Source organism: Neoarius graeffei, chromosome 16 (assembly GCF_027579695.1).
Source record: "Neoarius graeffei isolate fNeoGra1 chromosome 16, fNeoGra1.pri, whole genome shotgun sequence".
Lineage (NCBI taxonomy): Eukaryota > Metazoa > Chordata > Actinopteri > Siluriformes > Ariidae > Neoarius > Neoarius graeffei.
Window position 1 is genome coordinate 29,419,628 of NC_083584.1, and position 22,164 is coordinate 29,441,791.

The 22,164-nt window shown below is 41.6% G+C and overlaps 2 protein-coding genes across 2 annotated transcripts in view; one reads left to right on the top strand and one right to left on the bottom strand.

Annotated features, from left to right (window-relative positions):
* The window catches only part of zgc:85777 (uncharacterized protein LOC405871 homolog), a 93,521-nt gene that overhangs the window by 45,224 nt on the left and 26,133 nt on the right, over positions 1–22,164 (bottom strand). The gene's annotated exons all lie outside the window — the stretch shown is intronic.
* On the top strand, positions 13,952–17,345 carry LOC132900019 (uncharacterized). Its single transcript, XM_060942054.1, has 4 exons — positions 13,952–14,961; positions 15,427–15,514; positions 16,209–16,434; positions 16,971–17,345. The coding sequence occupies exons 1-4, from the start codon at positions 14,228–14,230 to the stop codon at positions 17,318–17,320; spliced, it is 1,398 nt and encodes a 465-aa protein (XP_060798037.1). The 5' UTR covers positions 13,952–14,227; the 3' UTR covers positions 17,321–17,345.

The window sequence follows — 22,164 nt, forward strand, 5'->3', positions numbered from 1 at the left end:
GACTCTCCACTTCTCTGGAGTCGCCCATGGTGAGCGGCGGTGGGCTGGTGTGGGCTTGCTTATAGCTCCCCAGCTCAGCCGCCATGTGTTGGAGTTTACCCCAGTGAACGAGAGGGTCGCCTCTCTGCGCCTTCGGATTGGGGAGAGGGCTCTTGCTGTTGTTTGTGCCTACGGCCCAAATAGCAGTATAGAGTATCCGGCCTTCTTGGAGTCCCTGGGAGAGGTACTGAGGAGTGCTCAGACTGGGGACTCCATTGTGCTACTGGGGGACTTCAATGCTCACGTGGGCGATGACAGTGACACCTGGAGGGGCGTGGTTGGGAGGAACGGCCTCTCCGATCTGAACCCGAGTGGTGTTTTGTTATTGGACTTCTGTGCTAGTCACGGTTTGTTCATAACGAACACCATGTTCGAGCATAGGGGTGTCCATAAGTGCACGTGGCACCAGGACACCTTAGGTCGGAGGTCGATGATAGACTTTGTAGTCGTTTCATCTGATCTCCGGCCCTATGTCTTGGACACTCGGGTGAAGAGAGGGGCTGAGCTGTCAACTGATCACCACCTGGTGGTGAGTTGGATCCGCTGGCGGAGGAGGAAGCTGGACAGACCTGGCAGGCCCAAACGTATGGTGAGGGTCTGCTGGGAACGTCTGGCCGAGCACTCTGTTGGGGAGGTCTTTAACTCCCACCTCCGGGAGAGCTTTTCCCAGCTTCCGAGGGAGGTGGGGGACATTGAGTCTGAGTGGACCATGTTCTCTACCTCCATTGTGGACGCAGCTGTTCGGAGCTGTGGCCGCAAGGTCTCCGGTGCCTGTCGTGGCGGCAATCCCCGAACCCGGTGGTGGACACCAGAAGTAAGGGATGCCGTCAAGCTGAAGAAGGAGTCCTATCGGGCCATGTTAACCTCCAGGACTCCCGAGGCAGGTGACGGGTATCGGCAGGCCAGGCGTGCTGCAGCTCGGGCAGTTGCGGAGGCAAAAACTCGGAACTGGGAGGAGTTCGGGGAGGCCATGGAGAAGGACTATCGGTCGGCCTCGAAGAAATTCTGGCAAACCGTCCGGCGCCTCAGGAGGGGGAAGCAGTACTCTGCCAACACTGTTTACAGTGCGGGTGGGGAGCTGTTGACCTCGACTGGGGACATTGTCGGGCGGTGGAAGGAATACTTTGAGGATCTCCTCAATCCTACCGTCATGTCTTCCACTGAGGAGACTGAGGCTGATGACTCAGAGGTGGACTCGTCCATTACCCAAGCCGAAGTCACTGAGGTGGTTTGCAAGCTCCTCGGTGGCAAGGGGGTGGATGAGATCCGCCCTGAGTATCTCAAGTCTCTGGATGTTGTGGGGCTGTCTTGGTTGACACGCCTCTGCAACATCGCGTGGCGGTCAGGGACAGTGCCTCTGGAGTGGCAGACTGGGGTGGTGGTCCCTCTTTTTAAGAAAGGGGACCGGAGAGTGTGCTCCAATTATAGGGGAATCACACTTCTCAGCCTCCCAGGGAAGGTTTACTCCAGGGTACTGGAGAGGAGAATTCGACCAATAGTCGAACCTCGGATCCAGGAGGAACAATGTGGTTTTCGTCCTGGTCGCGGAACACTGGACCAGCTCTATACCCTTCATAGGGTGCTCGAGGGTTCATGGGAGTTTGCCCAACCAGTCCACATGTGCTTTGTGGATCTGGAGAAGGCATTCGACCGTGTCCCCCGTAGTATTCTGTGGGGGGTGCTTCGGGAGTATGGGGTTCGGGGCTCTTTGCTAAGGGCTGTCCGGTCCCTGTACGAACGGAGCAGGAGTCTGGTTCGCATTGCCGGCAGTAAGTCAGACCTGTTCCCAGTGCATGTTGGACTCCGGCAGGGCTGCCCTTTGTCACCGGTTCTGTTCATAATTTTTATGGACAGAATTTCTAGGTGCAGCCAGGGGCCAGAAGGAATCCTGTTTGGGAACCACAGGATTTCATCTCTGCTTTTTGCGGATGATGTTGTCCTGTTGGCTTCTTCAAACCAGGACCTTCAGCATGCACTGGGGCGGTTTGCAGTCGAGTGTGAAGCGGCTGGGATGAGAATCAGCACCTCCAAGTCCGAGGCCATGGTTCTCGACCGGAAAAGGGTGGCTTGCCCTCTCCAGGTTGGTGGAGAAGTTCTGCCTCAAGTGGAGGAGTTTAAGTATCTCGGGATCTTGTTCACGAGTGAGGGAAGGATGGAGCGCAAGATCGACAGGCGGATCGATGCAGCCTCCGCAGTGATGCGGTCGCTTTACCGGTCCGTCGTGGTGAAGAAGGAGCTGAGCCAAAAGGCGAAGCTCTCAATTTACCGGTCGATCTACGTTCCGACTCTCACCTATGGTCATGAGCTTTGGGTAATGACCGAAAGGACAAGATCGCAGATACAAGCGGCCGAAATGAGTTTCCTTCGCAGGGTGGCTGGGCGCTCCCTTAGAGATAGGGTGAGAAGCACAGTCACTCGGGAGGAGCTCGGAGTAGAGCCGCTGCTGCTCCACATCGAGAGGAATCAGCTGAGGTGGCTCGGGCATCTCTTTCGGATGCCTCCTGGACGCCTCCCTGGGGAGGTGTTCCAGGCATGTCCCCCCGGGAGGAGGCCCTGGGGAAGACCCAGGACACGCTGGAGGGACTATGTCTCTCGGCTGGCCTGGGAACGCCTCAGTGTTCTTCCCGAGGAGCTGGCCGAGGTGTCTGGGGAAAGGGAAGTTTGGGCTTCCCTGCTTAGACTGCTGCCTCCGCGACCCGGTCCCGGATAAAGCGGAAGAAGACGAGACGAGACGAGACTTTGTCCCAACTTTTTTGGAATCAGGGTTGTATTTTGGTCTCATCCGTCCACAAAACATTTTTCCAATAGCCTTCTGGCTTGTCCACGTGATCTTTAGCAAACTGCAGATGAGCAGCAATGTTCTTTTTGGAGAGTAGTGGCTTTCTCCTTGCAACCCTGCCATGCACACCGTTGTTCAGTGTTCTCCTTTAGGTGTACTCATGAACATTGGCTAATGTTAATGTGAGAGAGGCCTTCAGTTGTTTAGAAGTTACCCTGGGGTCCTTTGTGACCTCGCCGACTGTTACACGCCTTGCTCTTGGAGTGATCTTTGTTGGTCGACCACTCCTGGGGAGGGTAACAGTGGTCTTGAATTTCCTCCATTTGTACACAATCTGTCTGACTGTGGATTGGTGGAGTCCAAACTCTTTAGAGATGGTTCTGTAACCTTTTTCAGCCTGATGAGCATCAACAACGCTTTTTCTGAGGTCCTCAGAAATCTCCTTTGTTCGTGCCATGATACACTTCCACAAACATGTGTTGTGAAGATCAGACTTTGATAGATCCCTGTTCTTTAAATAAAACAGGGTGCCCACTCACACCTGATTGTCATCCCATTGATTGAAAACACCTGACTCTAATTTCACCTTCAAATTAACTGCTAATCCTAGAGGTTCACATACTTTTGCCACTCACAGATATGTAATATTGGATCATTTTCCTCAATAAATAAATTACCAAGTGTAACATTTTTGTCTCCTTTGTTTAACTGGGTTCTCTTTATCTACTTTTAGGACTTGTGTGAAAATCTGATGATGTTTTAGGTCATATTTATGCAGAAATACGAGTTCACAAACTTTCACAAAAGTTCACAAACTTTCAAGCACCACTGTATAAGGAGAATTCACTGTAACAAGAATTTATAATGCAACCTTAAATGTTTGGAAATTCCTCATAACATGACACATCTCATTACTGCCTCACAGAATTCCTATTCCACCATTTGGAATCATTTTTGTTTAAATGAGTTTACATCACATTTAAGTCACTAAGTCCATTCAAGGTCAGTGTTTCCAGCTCTTCATTATAGCATGTGAAGAAGTTTTTCTTGTGAGAGACTAACTACGCAACCTCAACATGCGTCAGAACAACATGTTTGTCTACGGCAGCATCATGAGAGCTGTAGTAAGGCCCAATGCCAAAACTGACCGAGAGTTGACACAATCCAAGAACTGGAAAACCACTGTTGATGTCAGGAAACAACATGGAGTCGAGTTTTGTAGCTATTATACTTGAATCGCTATGAATCACTCAGCAGTTAGAAGAGTTACAATAATGGTGCATCATGAATTGTTTCCTACCAGGACCCTACCATGATGTAGACCATTTCTTCCCAGGAAATATTACTTACTATTGTTGTACACAAGGATGTAGGCAAGGTCAGTCTGGCCCTGAATTATTTTTATCCAGAACTGCCCAGTAGCTGAGCAGAACTGTACAACCCTGATTCCAAAAAAGTTGGGACAAAGTACAAATTGTAAATAAAAACGGAATGCAATGAAGTGGAAGTTTCAAAATTCCATATTTTATTCAGAATAGAACATAGATGACATATCAAATGTTTAAACTGAGAAAATGTATCATTTAAAGAGAAAAATTAGGTGATTTTAAATTTCATGACAACAACACATCTCAAAAAAGTTGGGACAAGGCCATGTTTACCACTGTGAGACATCCCCTTTTCTCTTTACAACAGTCTGTAAACGTCTGGGGACTGAGGAGACAAGTTGCTCAAGTTTAGGGATAGGAATGTTAACCCATTCTTGTCTAATGTAGGATTCTAGTTGCTCAACTGTCTTAGGTCTTTTTTGTCGTATCTTCCGTTTTATGATGCGCCAAATGTTTTCTATGGGTGAGAGATCTGGACTGCAGGCTGGCCAGTTCAGTACCCGGACCCTTCTTCTACGCAGCCACGATGCTGTAATTGATGCAGTATGTGGTTTGGCATCGTCATGTTGGAAAATGCAAGGTCTTCCCTGAAAGAGACGTCGTCTGGATGGGAGCATATGTTGCTCTAGAACCTGGATATACCTTTCAGCACTGATGGTGTCTTTCCAGATGTGTAAGCTGCCCATGCCACATGCACTAATGCAACCCCATACGATCAGAGATGCAGGCTTCTGAACTGAGCACTGATAACAACTTGGGTCGTCCTTCTCCTCTTTAGTCCGAATGACACGGCGTCCCTGATTTCCATAAAGAACTTCAAATTTTGATTCGTCTGACCACAGAACAGTTTTCCACTTTGCCACAGTCCATTTTAAATGAGCCTTGGCCCAGAGAAGACATCTGCGCTTCTGGATCATGTTTAGATACGGCTTCTTCTTTGAACTATAGAGTTTTAGCTGGCAATGGCGGATGGCACGGTGAATTGTGTTCACAGATAATGTTCTCTGGAAATATTCCTGAGTCCATTTTGTGATTTCCAATACAGAAGCATGCCTGTATGTGATGCAGTGCCGTCTAAGGGCCCGAAGATCACGGGCACCCAGTATGGTTTTCCGGCCTTGACCCTTACGCACAGAGATTCTTCCAGATTCTCTGAATCTTTTGATGATATTATGCACTGTAGATGATATGTTCAAACTCTTTGCAATTTTACACTGTCGAACTCCTTTCTGATATTGCTCCACTATTTGTCGGCGCAGAATTAGGGGGATTGTTGATCCTCTTCCCATCTTTACTTCTGAGAGCCGCTGCCACTCCAAGATGCTCTTTTTATACCCAGTCATGTTAATGACCTATTGCCAACTGACCTAATGAGTTGCAATTTGGTCCTCCAGCTGTTCCTTTTTTCTACCTTTAACTTTTCCAGCCTCTTATTGCCCCTGTCCCAACTTTTTTGAGATGTGTTGCTGTCATGAAATTTCAAATGAGCCAATATTTGGCATGAAATTTCAAAATGTCTCACTTTCGACATTTGATATGTTGTCTATGTTCTATTGTGAATACAATATCAATTGAGATTTGTAAATTATTGCATTCTGTTTTTATTTACAATTTGTACTTTGTCCCAACTTTTTTGGAATCGGGGTTGTAGTATTTACTGGTGATAATTAAGTACTACACAGGCTGCATCTCCAACACATACTTGTGCACTATTCCTAAATTAGAACACTCTTAATTTTCTAGTTCACTCATGAAGGTGAGGACAGTGGAATGGTACAGTCACAAAGAATAGAGGTGGTCAAAGCAGATGAGTTCAAATATCTGGGGTCAACTGTACAAAGTAATGGCGAGTGCAGAAGAGAAGTGAAGAAGAGAGTGTAAGCAGGTTGGAGTGGATGGAGGAGAGTGTCAGTCAGGAGTGATTTGTGACAGAAGGTTGCCCGCAAGAGTGAAAGGGAAAGTGTATAAGACAGTAGTAAGAACAGTGATGTATGGTTTGGAGACAGTGGCACTGACAACAAGACAGGAGGCTGAACTGGAGGTAGCAGAGCTGAAGATGCTGAGATTTTCATTGGGAGTGACAAAGTTGGGCAAGGTTATAAACGATTAGAAATATTAGAGGGACAGCACATGTAGGACGGCTTGGAGACAAAGTGAGAGAGGTGAGATTGAGATGGTTTGGACACGTACAGAGGAGAGATCCAGGGTATACTGGGAAAAGAATGCTGGAGATGGAGTTGCCAGGTAGAAGGAAAAGAGGAAGACCAAAGATGAGATTTATGGATGTAGTGAAGGAGGACATGAGGACGCGTGGTGATGCAGAAAAAGATACGGAGGACAGGAGGAAATGGAGGGACCCCTAATGGGAACAGCCGAAAGAAGACAACTCATATTTTATATATATATATATATATATATATATATATATATATATATATATATATATAAAACGGTTTTATCTACACCCTAATTTTACATTTAATTTTAATTTCACCTGCATTTTACAGTTTGTTCTTCTCGGGAAACCCTTGAAGCTTCCCTCAGAACCCTACAAGTCTTTTGCTATTCAAATTCCCTTTAAGGAACCCATTTCCCGACAGCATATGTTTAGAAGCAGAAAACAGAACCAATATGATTAGTGACAACTGTGTTAGAGAGATAGTATCTGCAGCATCACTTCATTCGCCATTTCAAAACTAACTGTTATTAAATTGCATATGGGTCTGTCTCAGAAATTGGGTACTGTGGGGATACCCCACTAAATATACTCACAGTCAATAAACTATACGGTTTTGAATGGTGATGTTGGTTTTAATTTGAAATAAAATGATGAAACAATACAGATAAAACTAAATCTTTGATGTGAATATTCAAAATTTGGCAAAAATTCTGCAAATTTGTGGAAAAATGGCGGCTTGATCTGGGACATGATAAATGGTTGACTACATTGCATTCCCTTAAAAAGGTTGTAGTCCACTGAAAAGTCTACAGTTATCACTAATTGTATTTTAAGTTGTAACTTTATACACCTAAGGATTGGTGCGCTCACAGAATAATCATAACCGTAATAAAACATCATGCAAAATATTTGATCACCATTGTAACTCCATTTTTCGCACACCCAAAACCAATACAATCGTGTGTTTTGATCTAAACGGAAAGCCTCAAGGTCAAGGTCACTACCTCACCAAAAGTAGTAACTTAAAATTACCACGCCATATAAAAATTTAGTTATAAATCTGTGATTTTGGTTTTTAAAACAAAAGCTGAAAGTTGGGTATAAAAAAGTTTCTTACAGAACATGTTACGATGGTAGCTGGTCTCATATGAATTTCTGAGCTATAAAATGAGTTGTGGTCTATTTTTTACCGTAGCGTGTTATTTGTGTGCGGGGAAGGACACACATTAACAATTTGCATGTGTAGAATGGAATTTTCCACTCCAACAGTTAGAAGTTGATCGTGCTTCCATTTGCGGTCTTTTTGTTACGCGGGTGATCTGTTCGGACGTTATCACTGAAAAGGTGAGTTTTGACAGTTTTATTTTGTTTTAGTCTTGCAGTATAAGGCAATAGAATGTTTCTTTTTCATATTTCATAGTGTTTGCGTATTTTTAGCCAATATTTTGCAACCATGGTCAATTTATATCGAACTTTTGATAGAATCTACGGCCAGTCATTTTGCCACGATGATGGATTTGAACATTTGGTCATAATGGGCTACATTATCAGCTTAGTTCTAGGCATTTCATATTGAATAACTTTATTTGACATTGATATTTGATGACCATTGGGCCTAGCTGTGAAGAATTGATATTACTTATGAGGAATTAGAGAATTAAAAAATTTTCACACTTTCATAATACAGAAACGGCCACATGTAATCGTTTATTACGATATTGAGCATTTAAATCATAAAATGGGAACAAGAATTATTTTATTACAATAAGGTGGCCGACCATTTCCTTTCCTTTCAGAAGCGATAATAATAATAATGGACAGAGCTGAGAAAAGCTGATGTGATTTGTGAGAAATAACGGAATTAATGATTTTATCTCACGTTCGTAACGAAGTGGTCAGCTGTCTGAGATCGTGCTTCCTTATTACGAGAGTGAACTTGTAACCATAAAGAGTGAATGAGAATAATTTTTTTGAAATATGTCGCTGTTTCAGTTCCTCACAGAAATGATTATTATCACACAGTTAGCTGAGAAGAATTGATATTAATTGTGAGCAACCGTGGAATTAACGATTTTATCTTGCGTTCGTAACACGGAAATGGTTGGCTGTCTGTGCCTCTTTGTATTTAAAGCCCCTCTTTCACAGATTATAGGCGAAATTGATTGAAATTTCATATCAAGGAAAAATCACGTATTTATATCTCAGTAGTTCTTTGTATGTAATTGATCAGGATGAGAAAATGGATCCTTTTGATGGTATGCATTATTGAAAGGGTAATTTTTTAACAGTATCACTGATACTGCTTATATTTCACTGTCATTTTGCAAATGGTCCTATTTCACCATATCAAATACCCAAAATGTATCATATTATTCATATTTAAGTGAATAATCAATTCAGTCATCATAACTTGAGTTAAAAATGCCAAGTTATCAAAAAGAGGAAATTTATTCAATATTTTCACTCATCTGTGAAGGAGGGGCTTTAATTCTTCATGATGTATTTTGTATGTAAATCAATTTTACAAAAACATTTGAATTGTAAATCAAAATATAATTTACCTTTAAGTTGTGAGAATGATTACATTTTAATGCAGTGTGTAAATCTACAACTTGTTCAGATGGGATATAAGTAATGATATCTTCACTGTAAAAAGAAACTAGTAAAGAAAAAAATCATGTGTTTCCATGTTACAGTAGCGATGAAAAAAGCAAATAATTGAATAAATCAATGGGATATTGTGTGACAGTTTCAAACTTTTGTCTGTGTATTACTATTATGCTAATTGATAATTTAGTACAAAATAAGGGGTGTATCTACATGACGTCCTGCAGGCACAACAAAGTTAAGTTTAATAAAATGTATGATAACTGATGAACATTCGAAACTAAGGAGTAAAATTTAAAAATAATGATAAATATGTTTGTTTTTCTGTCCAATAATTGCATTTAAAGAAACATATGTGTACAGAAAAAGATATTCCTTGGTTATTAAAGATGGTTTTTAAATGCATACATGTTTCCATGTTACGTGAGTGAACTTCAGAACAACGTTAAAATTTTCCACAGTGGAGGCCAGATAAAGCAAGATGCTATCTTTATTCTTATTAAACATGACAAAATAAACATTGAGTGTTAAGTAAATGCAAAAAAAAAAAAGGAAAATTAGAAAATGTATTTTTTGACCATAATGTCCCAAATGAGAGACCAGTTTCTGAGAGGGACCCATATACAAATGTACACATAGTGGCTGCAGCAAACCCAGTGGTTAGTTAGTTAACATAGTAGGTAGCTAGTTAGCATCAGTTAACACTAAACATAGTGCAATTGTAACACTGTAGAATTTAATTTGTGGTTAATAGCTCATCCGACCGATAGGCGATGAGTTTATGCCATCATGTGTTGTCCGTCGTCCACATTTCACAAAAATCACTTCTTCTCTCTCAATTCTTCAGCGATTTTTATTCTTTTTTGGCAGGAAGATAGGTCTGCCTGAGGTGCATATAGCTTCTACCCAAATTTGCATAATTGCACTTAAAGGACATGGGACATGAAACATAAATGCACGCTATATCAGTTTCTTTCCATTAAAAATATGAAATAATTGCATCAACAAATACAAAATTATCTATTAAATTCAGCAAAATCGTTATATTCGTGATGATTATATGGCATTTCTGCTCGAGCTCCGATATGCATATTTTACAACCGGAAGAGCCACTGTCACGTGATCATACGTCACAAAAACTTTCGGGCACAGCACAAGCGGGTAGATGAATATGGAGAAGTGTGAATCGTGATGATGACGAATGCAACAAAATAGTTTTTGTGTCTTGGATGACAAGAAAATTGTTTCGTTTTTAGAGTGTTTAACGTACATTGAACATCATGGTGTATTGCGACCTCCCAGTCAGTCAGACGCGCTGTCACTCCTGTTAGCAATGTAGCTAGGCTCAGCATGGCCAATGGTATTTTTTGGGGCTGTAGTTAGATGCGACCAAACTCTTCCGCGTTTTTCCTGTTTACATAGGTTTATATGACCAGTGACATGAAACAAAGTTCAGTTACACAAATTGAAACGTGGCGATTTTCTATGCTATGGAAAGTCCGCACTATAATGACAGGCGTACTAACACCTTCTGCGCGCTTCGACAGCGCATTGATACCTTCACTCGGAGTTGTACCATTATTTTTTAGACAGGGCGGATGGACCAGGGCATTCGCCCGCCTGGCCGTGCCCGACGAGGAGCGCTCTCGGCCGGCTTGGGAGGCAGACGGCAGCCCCTCCTGGAAGTGTGGTTTTACCATGGGCCTCATGCGGTAAGGATTAGTATTATAATTTTGGGTGTATCAATTATTGATTATCATAATTCTGACTCGTTTCGCCATTTTGAATGTTTTCATCTCGGACTCTGGAAGCATTGTATCTCAATCAATCTCGAAAAATATCAGCAAAAAAAAAACTAGCTTGCAACGGACTTTAGCTAGATCTATGATGAACTTTCAATGTATGATACAAAAATAATACTTCTTTCAACAGATCATTAGCCTTTGAGCAGAATTGTTTTTAACTTACCAGGAAGTGTTATCGAGCCGACCGCTTTCAGTTTCATGGGGACTGAATGAACTCTCACTCTCAGAATCATCTGACCCGTCAGAGTAAAGACAAGATCTATGTTCATGTGAATTTCCAGCTATCGGTTCGAATTGATAGGGTCTAACTTCACATCTCTGTGAAACATCGGGAATGTCACTGTCGATGGTGTCCATTTCGGTAACCTGTTTACATTAGATTCCCAAGCGCTGGCTCCTTGGAAAGTTTTTGTGACGTCACGGGTCACGTGACCACTTAGCTAATTAACGAATCATTGTTTTACGCTGATGTATAAAAAAGTTGAATAATGTGATGATTTTCACATTTTTGACACCCTGCAGTGATTTAGATGGCATTTCTTATGTCCTTTATACATAATTATACCCAGAAAAAAAATCCATGTCCCATGTCCTTTAATAATGAAGATCTGGAGTAATTAAGCCCTAACAAGCAGTTCCCACACAAATCGCTTCTTCTCCCTCAATTCTTCACCAATTTTGATTCTTTCTGGCATGAAGGTAGGGGAACCTAGGGTGCATATAACTTCTACTCAGATTTGCTTAATTACAATTATTAATGAAGCTATGGACTAATTAAGCCTTAATGAGCAGTTCAACAAAAATCGCTTCTTCTCGGTCAATTCCTTGCCGTTTTGGATTCTTTCTGGCAAATAGGTCGGTATTCCTAGGGTGTATATAGCTTGTATATAGTGTATATCGCTTGTAACATTTATTGCGCAAGGTGGCCCACTTTAGATCGTTCCTTCTGGACTAGACAGGGCTGGCGTGAGCTACGCCGTCATTCACGGTCTCGTTGTTTGAATTTAATGAAACGTTTATTGTTTCTCATTTAAGATTTTACAAAGTGAATAAAGTGAACAAAGATACATTTGTTCATAGTTTCTTTCTCTCTCGCTCTCTGAAGGTTAACCAATTACTACCATGCTTTCTGGGAGTTGCAGCCTTCACTTTGTACTAACCTAAAACCAGTGGTGGAATGTAACGAAGTATTTTTACTTCGTTACTGTACTTAAGTATTTTTTTTTACTTTTTTACTCTACTTAAGTAAAAAAAAATAATCATACTTTTACTTCGTTACATTTTGTGACAATTACTTGTACTTTCTACTCCTTACATATCGGAAAACGGACGTCGTTACTCGTTACATTTAGTATTTTGTGAAAATATTGCATTAAAAGGTTTTCCTGTTGTGTTACGTAGATATTTCTGCTGTAAATTTCAACCAATGAGGTAGGTGCGTGACGGTCAGAATCCGCCCACTCAAGCGCCCATAGAACGCATTCGTTATTATATCTTAGTGAAAAAAGCACTGCATGAATATTCAGAAGGCAGAACAATGGACATGGAGACTGGACGTGAACACCCGGCCCCCGGGTCATCATCAAATCCCAATCCTTCCAATCCTTGGCCATATCTGGTAAAACTTTTTGAGTTTCGGGGCTTAAAAAACCACTCCATCATTTATAGATGTTGCTCATGTAGACCAAAGGTGAAGGAGGTGATGGCCTTCAAAAACTCGCCGTCAAATTTGAAGAAGCATATTGAGGTAAGGTTGACAGCATGTTTCGTCGTTGTTATGTTAAATGTTATGTGTATGCTATAACTTGATACTGATATTTCTCGAACTACGTGTCGACATACAGTAAGTGCAATTTCACAGCCGTGTAGATTAGTATTTGGGTATGGAGGCTACTGGTTATTAGCTAGCTAGCTTATGATAAATGGCGCATAATTAGGCTACAACAGGCTTAGCAGGTGCCGTAAAGTAGGCAGCCCAATTTAAAATAGCATTATGATTTGTTTTTGGAAAGGCAAAATTTGTTTCAACTACATTAAGTCATACAGGCTTGGCTTGTAGCTGAACCCCAAATTCCGTTACATTTTTAATATTACCTCAGTCCCTTTTTGTGGAACTGTATCCCATTCACGTTACCTCAGCCATTTGGAATCATCCTGCAAGCATGTCACGCTCACCGTTTAAGCACCGCTGTGCCCACATCCCATCCATTATCTTCCTCGCCAACCAAATGCGTATGGGCGTGGGGGAATACCCTACCGAGCCCACATGTGTGGCTAAGCAAAGTATGCATACGCATAACAATGATTGTTCGGATTTTCTGCAAAATTGTCGGGTCTAGCTAGCTTCTGTAGGCTATGTTCTGTCTTCCCTAGCAATTCTTGGATGTCCTAAGTTGCTTCCCCTTCCATCCACCTTCGCTGCATAGCAGCGCCGAAACCTTTAATGCCTATGGCGGTTATTAACATTTTCCGATGATGGGCATCATGCATCTTTAATAGTACTTTGAACACTTCCAAAATGGCACCGCGTTTGGGTATTTTATGTCAAAGTGTAAAGCAGATGGGGGGACCGAACAACACTCATGCTGCTACGTGCGGGTCACACAGCTACACTTTACACATGGCGCCATTAGTGGCTTCTAGCCAGTGAGAGTATAAAGGACCATGCTTCTAGCTCTCTCACTTGCCCGCTACGCTAGTGGAACGTTCGTTAAAACCTCCTCGCGGCTTTAACCGTCAATGCAAAAGCCAGAGGTTGACAGTCAATAATTCGAACTCTGCATTCCAATAACTTTGCGGGATGCGAGTGAGTAACCAAATGGAATGTAGAGTGAACGTGGTGACTCGAGTGACAGCAGAGATTGGGGGCAGTTGCAACAGCAGATTCATGATGTTTCACATTTCGTTTTTCTCCCATTATACAAGCTAGAATGATTACTACATGAACGCGGAAAATGCACGCTCGCGAACTGCTTGCCCGCTTTTTGTATATGCTTAACTGAACTCCCCATCTTGTAAAAAGACAGCAAACATATTGCATCAGGATTTTATTTTATTAAAAAAAAAAGTTTCTTTATATTATTAGTCATGCTATGTTTTGTCGGTAGTATCAAATTACTGATAATGTTATTTTCTTTTATAGAGAAAACACAGATCCTTAATCCAGGATTACATGGAGGCCACCAAAAAAAGGAACGCAGCACCCTCAGGGCCAGGGGTTGAGGGCCCCATCAAACAGAGGAGGCTGGAGGAGACAAAAGCCTCCCAGAAGTCGATGGACCTGGCTGTGGTTAACTTCATAGTGGATGGCTTGCACTCTTTTGGAGTCGTAGAACAACCAGCATTCATTAAGCTATTGCAAAATCCTTCTTCCAACTACAGTGTCATGTCGAGAACAACACTACGCAATTAAATCGAAAAACATGCCAAAATGATGAAGGAATCTGTGAAGAATACAATGCAACAGATTGAGTACATAGCCACGACTACGGACTGTTGGACAGCCCACAGACAGAGTTTTCTGGGCGTCACTGCCCACTGGCTTGACCCAGAAAGTCTTCAGAGGCAGTCTGCTGCGCTAGCGTGCAGAAGACTTAAAGGCTCTCACACCCATGACTTGTTAGCAAGTTCCCTAGATGAGATACATACAGAGTATAGCATTCGAGGGAAGATTGTGAGGACCACTACAGATAATGCCTCAAACTTTGTAAAGGCCTTCAGAGTTTTTGCATCTGAGAATGAAAATGCTGTCGACAGTGAGGAAGATGATGAGGATCCAGAAGAGGACACCGAAGCTGTAGACGTTGAGGCACTGTTGGAGGAAGAAGATGATTCCTTCCAATATCAACTTCCCAAGCATCACCGCTGCACCTGTCATCTAATTAATTTGATCGCCACGGTTGATGCAAAAAAAGCAGAAACGAATATTGGGTACCGAAATATCTGCCGTTCAGCGTTTGCCAAATGCTTTGGCTTATGGAACAAGAGTGCCCGTTCAGCTACTGCTGCAGAAATCATCGAAAAGGAGTGCAAACTCCAACTGATTCATCCTGTGGAGACAAGGTGGAACTCCTACTTCTTAGCTGTGGAGAGGGTTCTGAGAATCGTCAGAGAAAGTGGTGAAGGTGCCATCAGAGCCGTTACCATCGCTCTTAAAGTCCCCATGTAAGTATTACTGGAATCGGACACATTTACAGACACAAAACATTTACAAAAAAAAAAAAATATATATATATATATATATATATATATATATATATATATATATATATATATATCATTTATCTCCAGCATAATTTAACAAGTAAATACAGCAATAGGCCATCTTCCGTGGCCTAAATGGTAGGGCACTCGTATACCATGCTGGTGACCCGGGTTTGATTCCCAGCCCTGGTCAGTTTGCCGATCCTCTCCTGTCTCTCCGTCCCACTCCCTTCCTGTCTTCTCTCAGACTGTCCTATCAAATAAAGGCATAAAAGCCCTAAAATATTTTTTTGAAAAAATATAGCAATAGAATCGAAATATCATGTTTTAATGAGTTGTGTAACAACACAGTATATCTTGTTTTGCGTTCAGTATATCTGTTTTGTGTTACTCATGTATTGCTTTCCATTGTGCTGTGTATTACAGGTTCAGCCCTGCCGAGCTTGAATTCCTTGCCGAGTATGCTGCCGTCATGAGCCCAGTCTCTAACGCATTAAACATCCTTCAGGGAGAGGTGAATATAGATATTCAAATTAGTTCCTAATTCAAACTATATGAATTAATCTATATATTGCTTTATTTTAAAGGTGCAGTGTGTAATATTTTTAGTAGTTTATTTCCAGAATTCATGTAACCTGACTCACGTCATCTGGCTGCGTTTCACCAAACTACACGCTAGAGGGCGTTGCGATTTCCTCAGGCAATCTGAGGCTTGTGAGAGTCAGTGTTACTTCAAAATAATCGGAGCCAATCAGTATCGCTGGGTGGGATTTTTGCTAGATGGGCGGGTGTTATGGCTCATTTTCTGACTCTTGTTTTTGGCTGCCCATTCACAAATTTTACCTTTTTCATGAATACCTACCACCACCATCAAATTCTATGTAGTCATTATGACTGGGAAAACATGAAAAATGGGATCCTCTCCATTGCCTGCCATTTTGAATTCCAGAAATAGGCATTTTTATCTGGAAAACTTACTGTATTTTGGTCATACTAGTAAATATTAGTTGATTACTTAGTAAATATTCATGAAAAGATCAAATGTGGCAAAAAGCATAACATATTCAGTGAACAAAGTGGTTGCAATACCTACTTTGGCCACAATCTTACACACTGCACCTTTAAGTAAGTTTGTCATACTATATATGGGGATATACAGTATTTCCTAATGTAAATCCTTGTATTGCAACATACATTTATTTCATAAGGCTATCCACATGGGATGGCTGGTGCCAACCATAACGATTCTGACTGAGAAATTGAACAGACTTCAAGCTTCAAGCAAGTTCTGTCAACCACTGGTCGTGACCCTGCAAGACGGAATACAGCGGAGATTCAGTGATATGCTTGCTGACCCTGAGCTCATTGCAGCTTCAATCCTGCTTCCAAAGTTTCGCAGTTCATGGACCAGAAATGAGGACTTGCTGAAGTTGGGTAAATAACTTACTCAATTACCTACCTACCTACCAGAGTTGCATAAAGTAGAAGTCGAAGTACTCTGACAGATGTAATTACTACACTAGTGGTATGATATTACATGGTTTCAACTTTGTAATATCATACCACTAGTGTTGTAATTACATATTTTAGAGTACTTCTACTTCTACTTCACAGAACTCTGCTACCAACCGCAAGCCTACCGCAAAAAAGGGTACTGTCAGTAAGAGACAACACGTTCAATGTGTGTCAAATCGAGTAAAATACAGTTGTAAAAATATTCAATCAATGATTAACATGTGCTAATGACTTGTCATAGTCCATGTTTGTGTAATTTGTATAGCCCGAAATATTCCAAATCCAAGTCTGTTTTCCAATAATATTGGTGTCTGATTTTTTCTGTGAATGCAGTTATGGGGTTTTATGTTGTCCCTAAACAGGCAAACTTTGTACCTTGTAATTGTAATTCAGTATTCTTCACATGTATAAGCTCAATGGTTCTTGTATTCTGTGTATCGGTTGTTCTTGTGCAGGCATGGACTACATAAAGACACACATGGAGAGTTACACAGCTACATCCACACCTAACCTTTCGGGGTCAGATGAGGTCGACGACTTCTGTTTTTCGATGGGAAATGCATCAGAGACAACTCATCAGCTCGATGTTTATATGGCCAGCTCGGTTACATCAATGGACATTCTGAAGTCAGTGCCTGCACTTCTTAAGTTATCACTCAAACTTAACACACCCTTGCCTGCATCTGCAGCCTGCGAGCGACTTTTTAGTACTGCAGGACACATTTTCTCTGCAAAGAGAGGCAGGCTTAGCTCAAAGAATTTTGAGAACCAACTGCTGTTAAAATTAAACAAAACACACTGGTAAAGTAGGCAGCATTTTGGTATTTGGTATTTCGGCTTCAATCTTCATGAATTTTATCTGTAATACGTAATTGAAAATATGTAATTTGATTGTACGATACACTTGTGGCTTCAATCTTTTTTTTTTTTTTGAAATGTTAAAATGTAATGTAATGTTAAAATGTATTGCAAAAAATGATTTTGTGCTCCTTTCCAATACAGTCATTGATAACTCTGCATGTGTATGGTCTTTACTTTTACTCTTGCACCTTATAAGACACAAACATACAGTTGAAACCGTATATTTACATACACTGTATGTCAAAAACACAATTATTTTTTTCTTATTCTCTGACTTAAAATCGGACAAAACCTGTCCAATTTTAAGTGGTTTAGTGGTCTCCCATCTGTTATGAATATTTGAGCAAGACTTTTGGCCAATTCCTGTGGACAAAACTGTAATAGCTGGGCCATATGTGCGGGCGTCAGTACACACACGTGTTGTGTCAGCTCTGCCCATGAAGGCTCAATAGGATTCAAGTCAGGGCTTTGTGATGGGTGGACATAACTGAAATTAATGTATCATATGAACATTAATGTAAACATCTTGTCATTCACAGAATTTGAAGTAGGAATAATATGCACTGTATTGCCAAATACAGTTTGCTAAATACAGTTTATTGCCTGTGACCATTTAGAAGTGTCATTTGCAAGTCTGCATGTATGTAATCATCAAGTATCATAATGGCAAAGCACAGGCGGTGAGACGGACAGCCCATTATGCACGTACTTGTACTTTTGTACTTTAAAGTAAATTTAAAAGTTAGTACTTAGTACTTTTACTTAAGTAAAAATGTTGGTATATACTTTTACTTGAGTAAATATTTCGCAGGGTACTTGTACTTTTACTTAAGTACAAACCATCAGTACTTCTTCCACCTCTGCCTAAAACCAACTAGTAGGAATGCCGGAACTTCCAGAACCAAAGAAGACACATTATACTTGAATCACTATGAATCACTAAACCACAAGAAATGTCAGGATTTGTTAGCATTGATTGCCAATGAATTATTTCCTACCAGGTCCCTTCCGTGAAAAAGATCATTTCCTACCAGGAACTATTCATTACTATAGTTAGAAACAAAAGCTGTATACAAGGCCAGTCTCGCCCTCTTTTTTTAATTTGTATCCAGGGCTGATCAGTTGAGGAGCAGAATTTTAGTATTTCCTGGTATTAATTACTCACAACATGGGATAATAGGGTGCAGCATATGCTGTGTCTCCAATTGCATACAGTGGAGTCTAAAAGTCTGAGACCAAATTGAAAATCTGGGATTTTTTTTTTTTTTATATAAAACTAGAAATAAAGTTTTAGAAAATTCGAAAACAAAAAAAGAGGAAATGTGTAACATCATGATTATTCAATATTCAAGATCTTGCACAATTTCTCGGTCACTATTCAAACTGAAGAAAAAGTTTGTGATATTGACCAAGTTAACTCTTTTGTATTAAGAATCTCTGAAATTCATGTAAATATGTCTAAGATTTTACTTATCACTCACGTTATTGCTGATATCATTTGTAATGAAAAGCTTTGTGCAAACTCCACACAGAAAGGCCACTGGGCTCGAACCCAGAACCTTCTTGCTGTGAGGCGACAGTGCTTCAGGGATCGAAACGGGAATTTGGGAGCACTGGTCCATTTGGACCAGTGCCTCTCAGAGGTACTGGTCCGAATGGAGTAGCACTGGTCCGTATTTATAATTACAAATTTCAAGCCGATTTTATATATTTATTCATATAATACAACCATATTATACATGAGTGATCAATTTCAACTGTCTATAAATTTCTTCCTCAGTCATCTCATTATCATCACAATCTTCGAAACCCTCATCCAGATCATCATCTATCGGGTCATACACCACATCATGCTGCGCCTCCTCGTCATCTTCATCTTCCACCTCCTCATTCTGTCTCTCCTGGGGCTCTACATCTCCTGCCACATACTCCCTCTCATCACCTGCAGGCAGAGCAATCGCATGCTCTAATTGGCTACTCTAAGACTAGGATATCAGTTTATATACTGTGAACAGAGAAAAACAAAATGGTGGCTTTGTTACCAAGTATTTAAAAGAAACAGAAATAAGGGCCACATACTTGTTGAGCGATATCCGTTTGTTTTGATAGCTGTCAGAAATGTCAAGCCAAGGACTTTTAAATTTCGCGGGGGTCTAATCTATCTGACCAATAGCGGTTCAAGTTACTTTTGTCTTCACGGGCAGCAGCGAAAATGAACGGGAAGAAACGAAACTTCGCGCAGCCATGCTGCATGTAGCGGTGTATACTGCGCACGTAAACAATATGGCAGCGCCCGCGTCTATGCCAACTTGACAAATGTCTCACAAAATCTATTGAAATTATCATAAAAAACGGTAAAACAGACCAAGTTCTGCTTAAAATGGGCGAGAATTGTTGATAGAAACCATCGAGGCAGTGAGTAGTTTGATATATATAGTGTGGCGAGCCAGTCGCCCACTCGGTCGAGTACATGTTGTCACTAGTCGCCCGTACCCTTTCCAACTCGCATTGGCGAGTGGGTGACCGCCCGTTTCGATCCCTGGTGCTAACCACTGCACCACCAACCACTACACCACAGTGCCATCCGATACTAATTAGTAACATTGTGAAGAAGACTGATTAAAAAAATCAGGCATGAAAAAGGTGAGAAGGGTGCGCAAGTGGTGACGTGGCCTCTGGTGTTGTTTTATTTTGTTTGGGTGGTCCTCCCCCAGAATAAATATTATAGCCTCCTTACTAAGTATACTGTATTGACATTTGCACAAGGACATACAGTACAAATACAAATTAAAATACATGTAGTTATAGTGAAATTATTCCCTGGAAAAAAATGCGAATAATAGAACGAAGAAAGTGGAGAACACACAAGGAATAGTGATCATTTTTTCCTTTTATTTGCCTGGACCACCAGTGTCTCCATGGCCCGCTTTCGCCGAGTTGCCACATGTTTCAGCCTTGCCCGCTTCTCTCCTTCAGCAGTCGGTTTCTTGGCCTGCTGAGCACTGCAAGTTGCTTGAGAGCCATACTTGCTCTGCTGCTGCTGCTTTTCCTCCTTGTTCACCCTCTGCTGGTGTTTGTATGTGGCTGCTGCAGAGTTAATGTTCTTGCACAATGTTCTGTCCACTTCCCCAAACTTCACGTCCTCCCTTCTAAAGAACTGCATAGCTGTCTTCCCCCTGGGCATCAGCATGCACTTGACCGTCTGTATTGCATTAAATGTTTCCACATTCATGTTGCCACTCCTTTGATCAATTACATCATTCATCAGACTAAATGAGGACTCGACTCTAGGTCCATGAAAGATGGAGAGGCAACACTTAACCAGTGCACCCAGGGAGGGGCACTTGTCTGGTTTGTCGAAGACATGACCCCACCACTCCACGATGCTCTCTCCCTCCTTGAAGCTGGGGATGGTCAGGTCAACACTAAACCGCACAAGTTCCCTCTGGATATCCTGGTCTGCTGGCAAGAGGTGCCCCAGCATACCACTCAGCCTGCCGAGATATGGAAGTACCTGCAGCTTTCAGTTCTTTTTAAATCAAGGCTGAATACTTTCTTCTTTGCTGCTGTCTTTTATTAAATCAAATTTGAGACTTTTAATTTGATTTCTTTCAGCACGGACAGCACTACAAAATGGCATCTCCACTATACAGCGCCCTATATAGTGAGTAGCGAGCAATTTCGGACACAGGGATTGTCAAAAGATGCGTGCGCCCTCTTTCAAATGCTGACGTAATCAAGACGGAAGTTTTGTTTGTTTTGATAGCGATCAGGAAAGTTTGAAAAAAGTGGGAAATTCAGTCCGATGACTCAATCCAGCTTCCAGCTTCTGGTCTGCACTCTGACTGATGTGTGCACGCTTTGGCCAGCAGAAGAAGAGGCGCGAAATGATGCTGCTTGCCCTTCGCAGCGAGATGTACTCGTCACTATGGCGTCAATATCAAAGCAGGAGGCGCAAACCGGCACGAACTGTCTATGGGTGCGAAGCAACCTCCTTGCCCTTTGGGTCAATATCAACCCCCCCCCCAATTTTTTTTCTCATCGGATCTACACGATTCACGTAGGTCACCCATTTTGGTTTCAAAACGGCGAATTTCGCCGAAAGGTGAGGGATTTTCATGTATGGTATATAGCTTCTATATAGAGCTTGTATATAGTGTATATCGCTTGTAACATTTATTGCGCAAGGTGGCCCACTTTAGATCGTTCCTTCTGGACTAGACAGGGCTGGCGTGAGCTACGCCGTCATTCACGGTCTCGTTGTTTGAATTTAATGAAACGTTTATTGTTTCTCATTTAAGATTTTACAAAGTGAATAAAGTGAACAAAGATACATTTGTTCATCGTTTCTTTCTCTCTCGCTCTCTGAAGGTTAACCAATTACTACCATGCTTTCTGGGAGTTGCAGCCTTCACTTTGTACTAACCTAAAACCAACTAGTAGGAATGCCGGAACTTCCAGAACCAAAGAAGACACATTATACTTGAATCACTATGAATCACTAAACCACAAGAAATGTCAGGATTTGTTAGCATTGATTGCCAATGAATTATTTCCTACCAGGTCCCTTCCGTGAAATAGATCATTTCCTACCAGGAACTATTCGTTACTATAGTTAGAAACAAAAGCTGTATACAAGGCCAGTCTCGCCCTCTTTTTTTAATTTGTATCCAGGGCTGATCAGTTGAGGAGCAGAATTTTAGTATTTCCTGGTATTAATTACTCACAACATGGGATAATAGGGTGGAGCATATGCTGTGTCTCCAATCGCATACAGTGGAGTCTAAA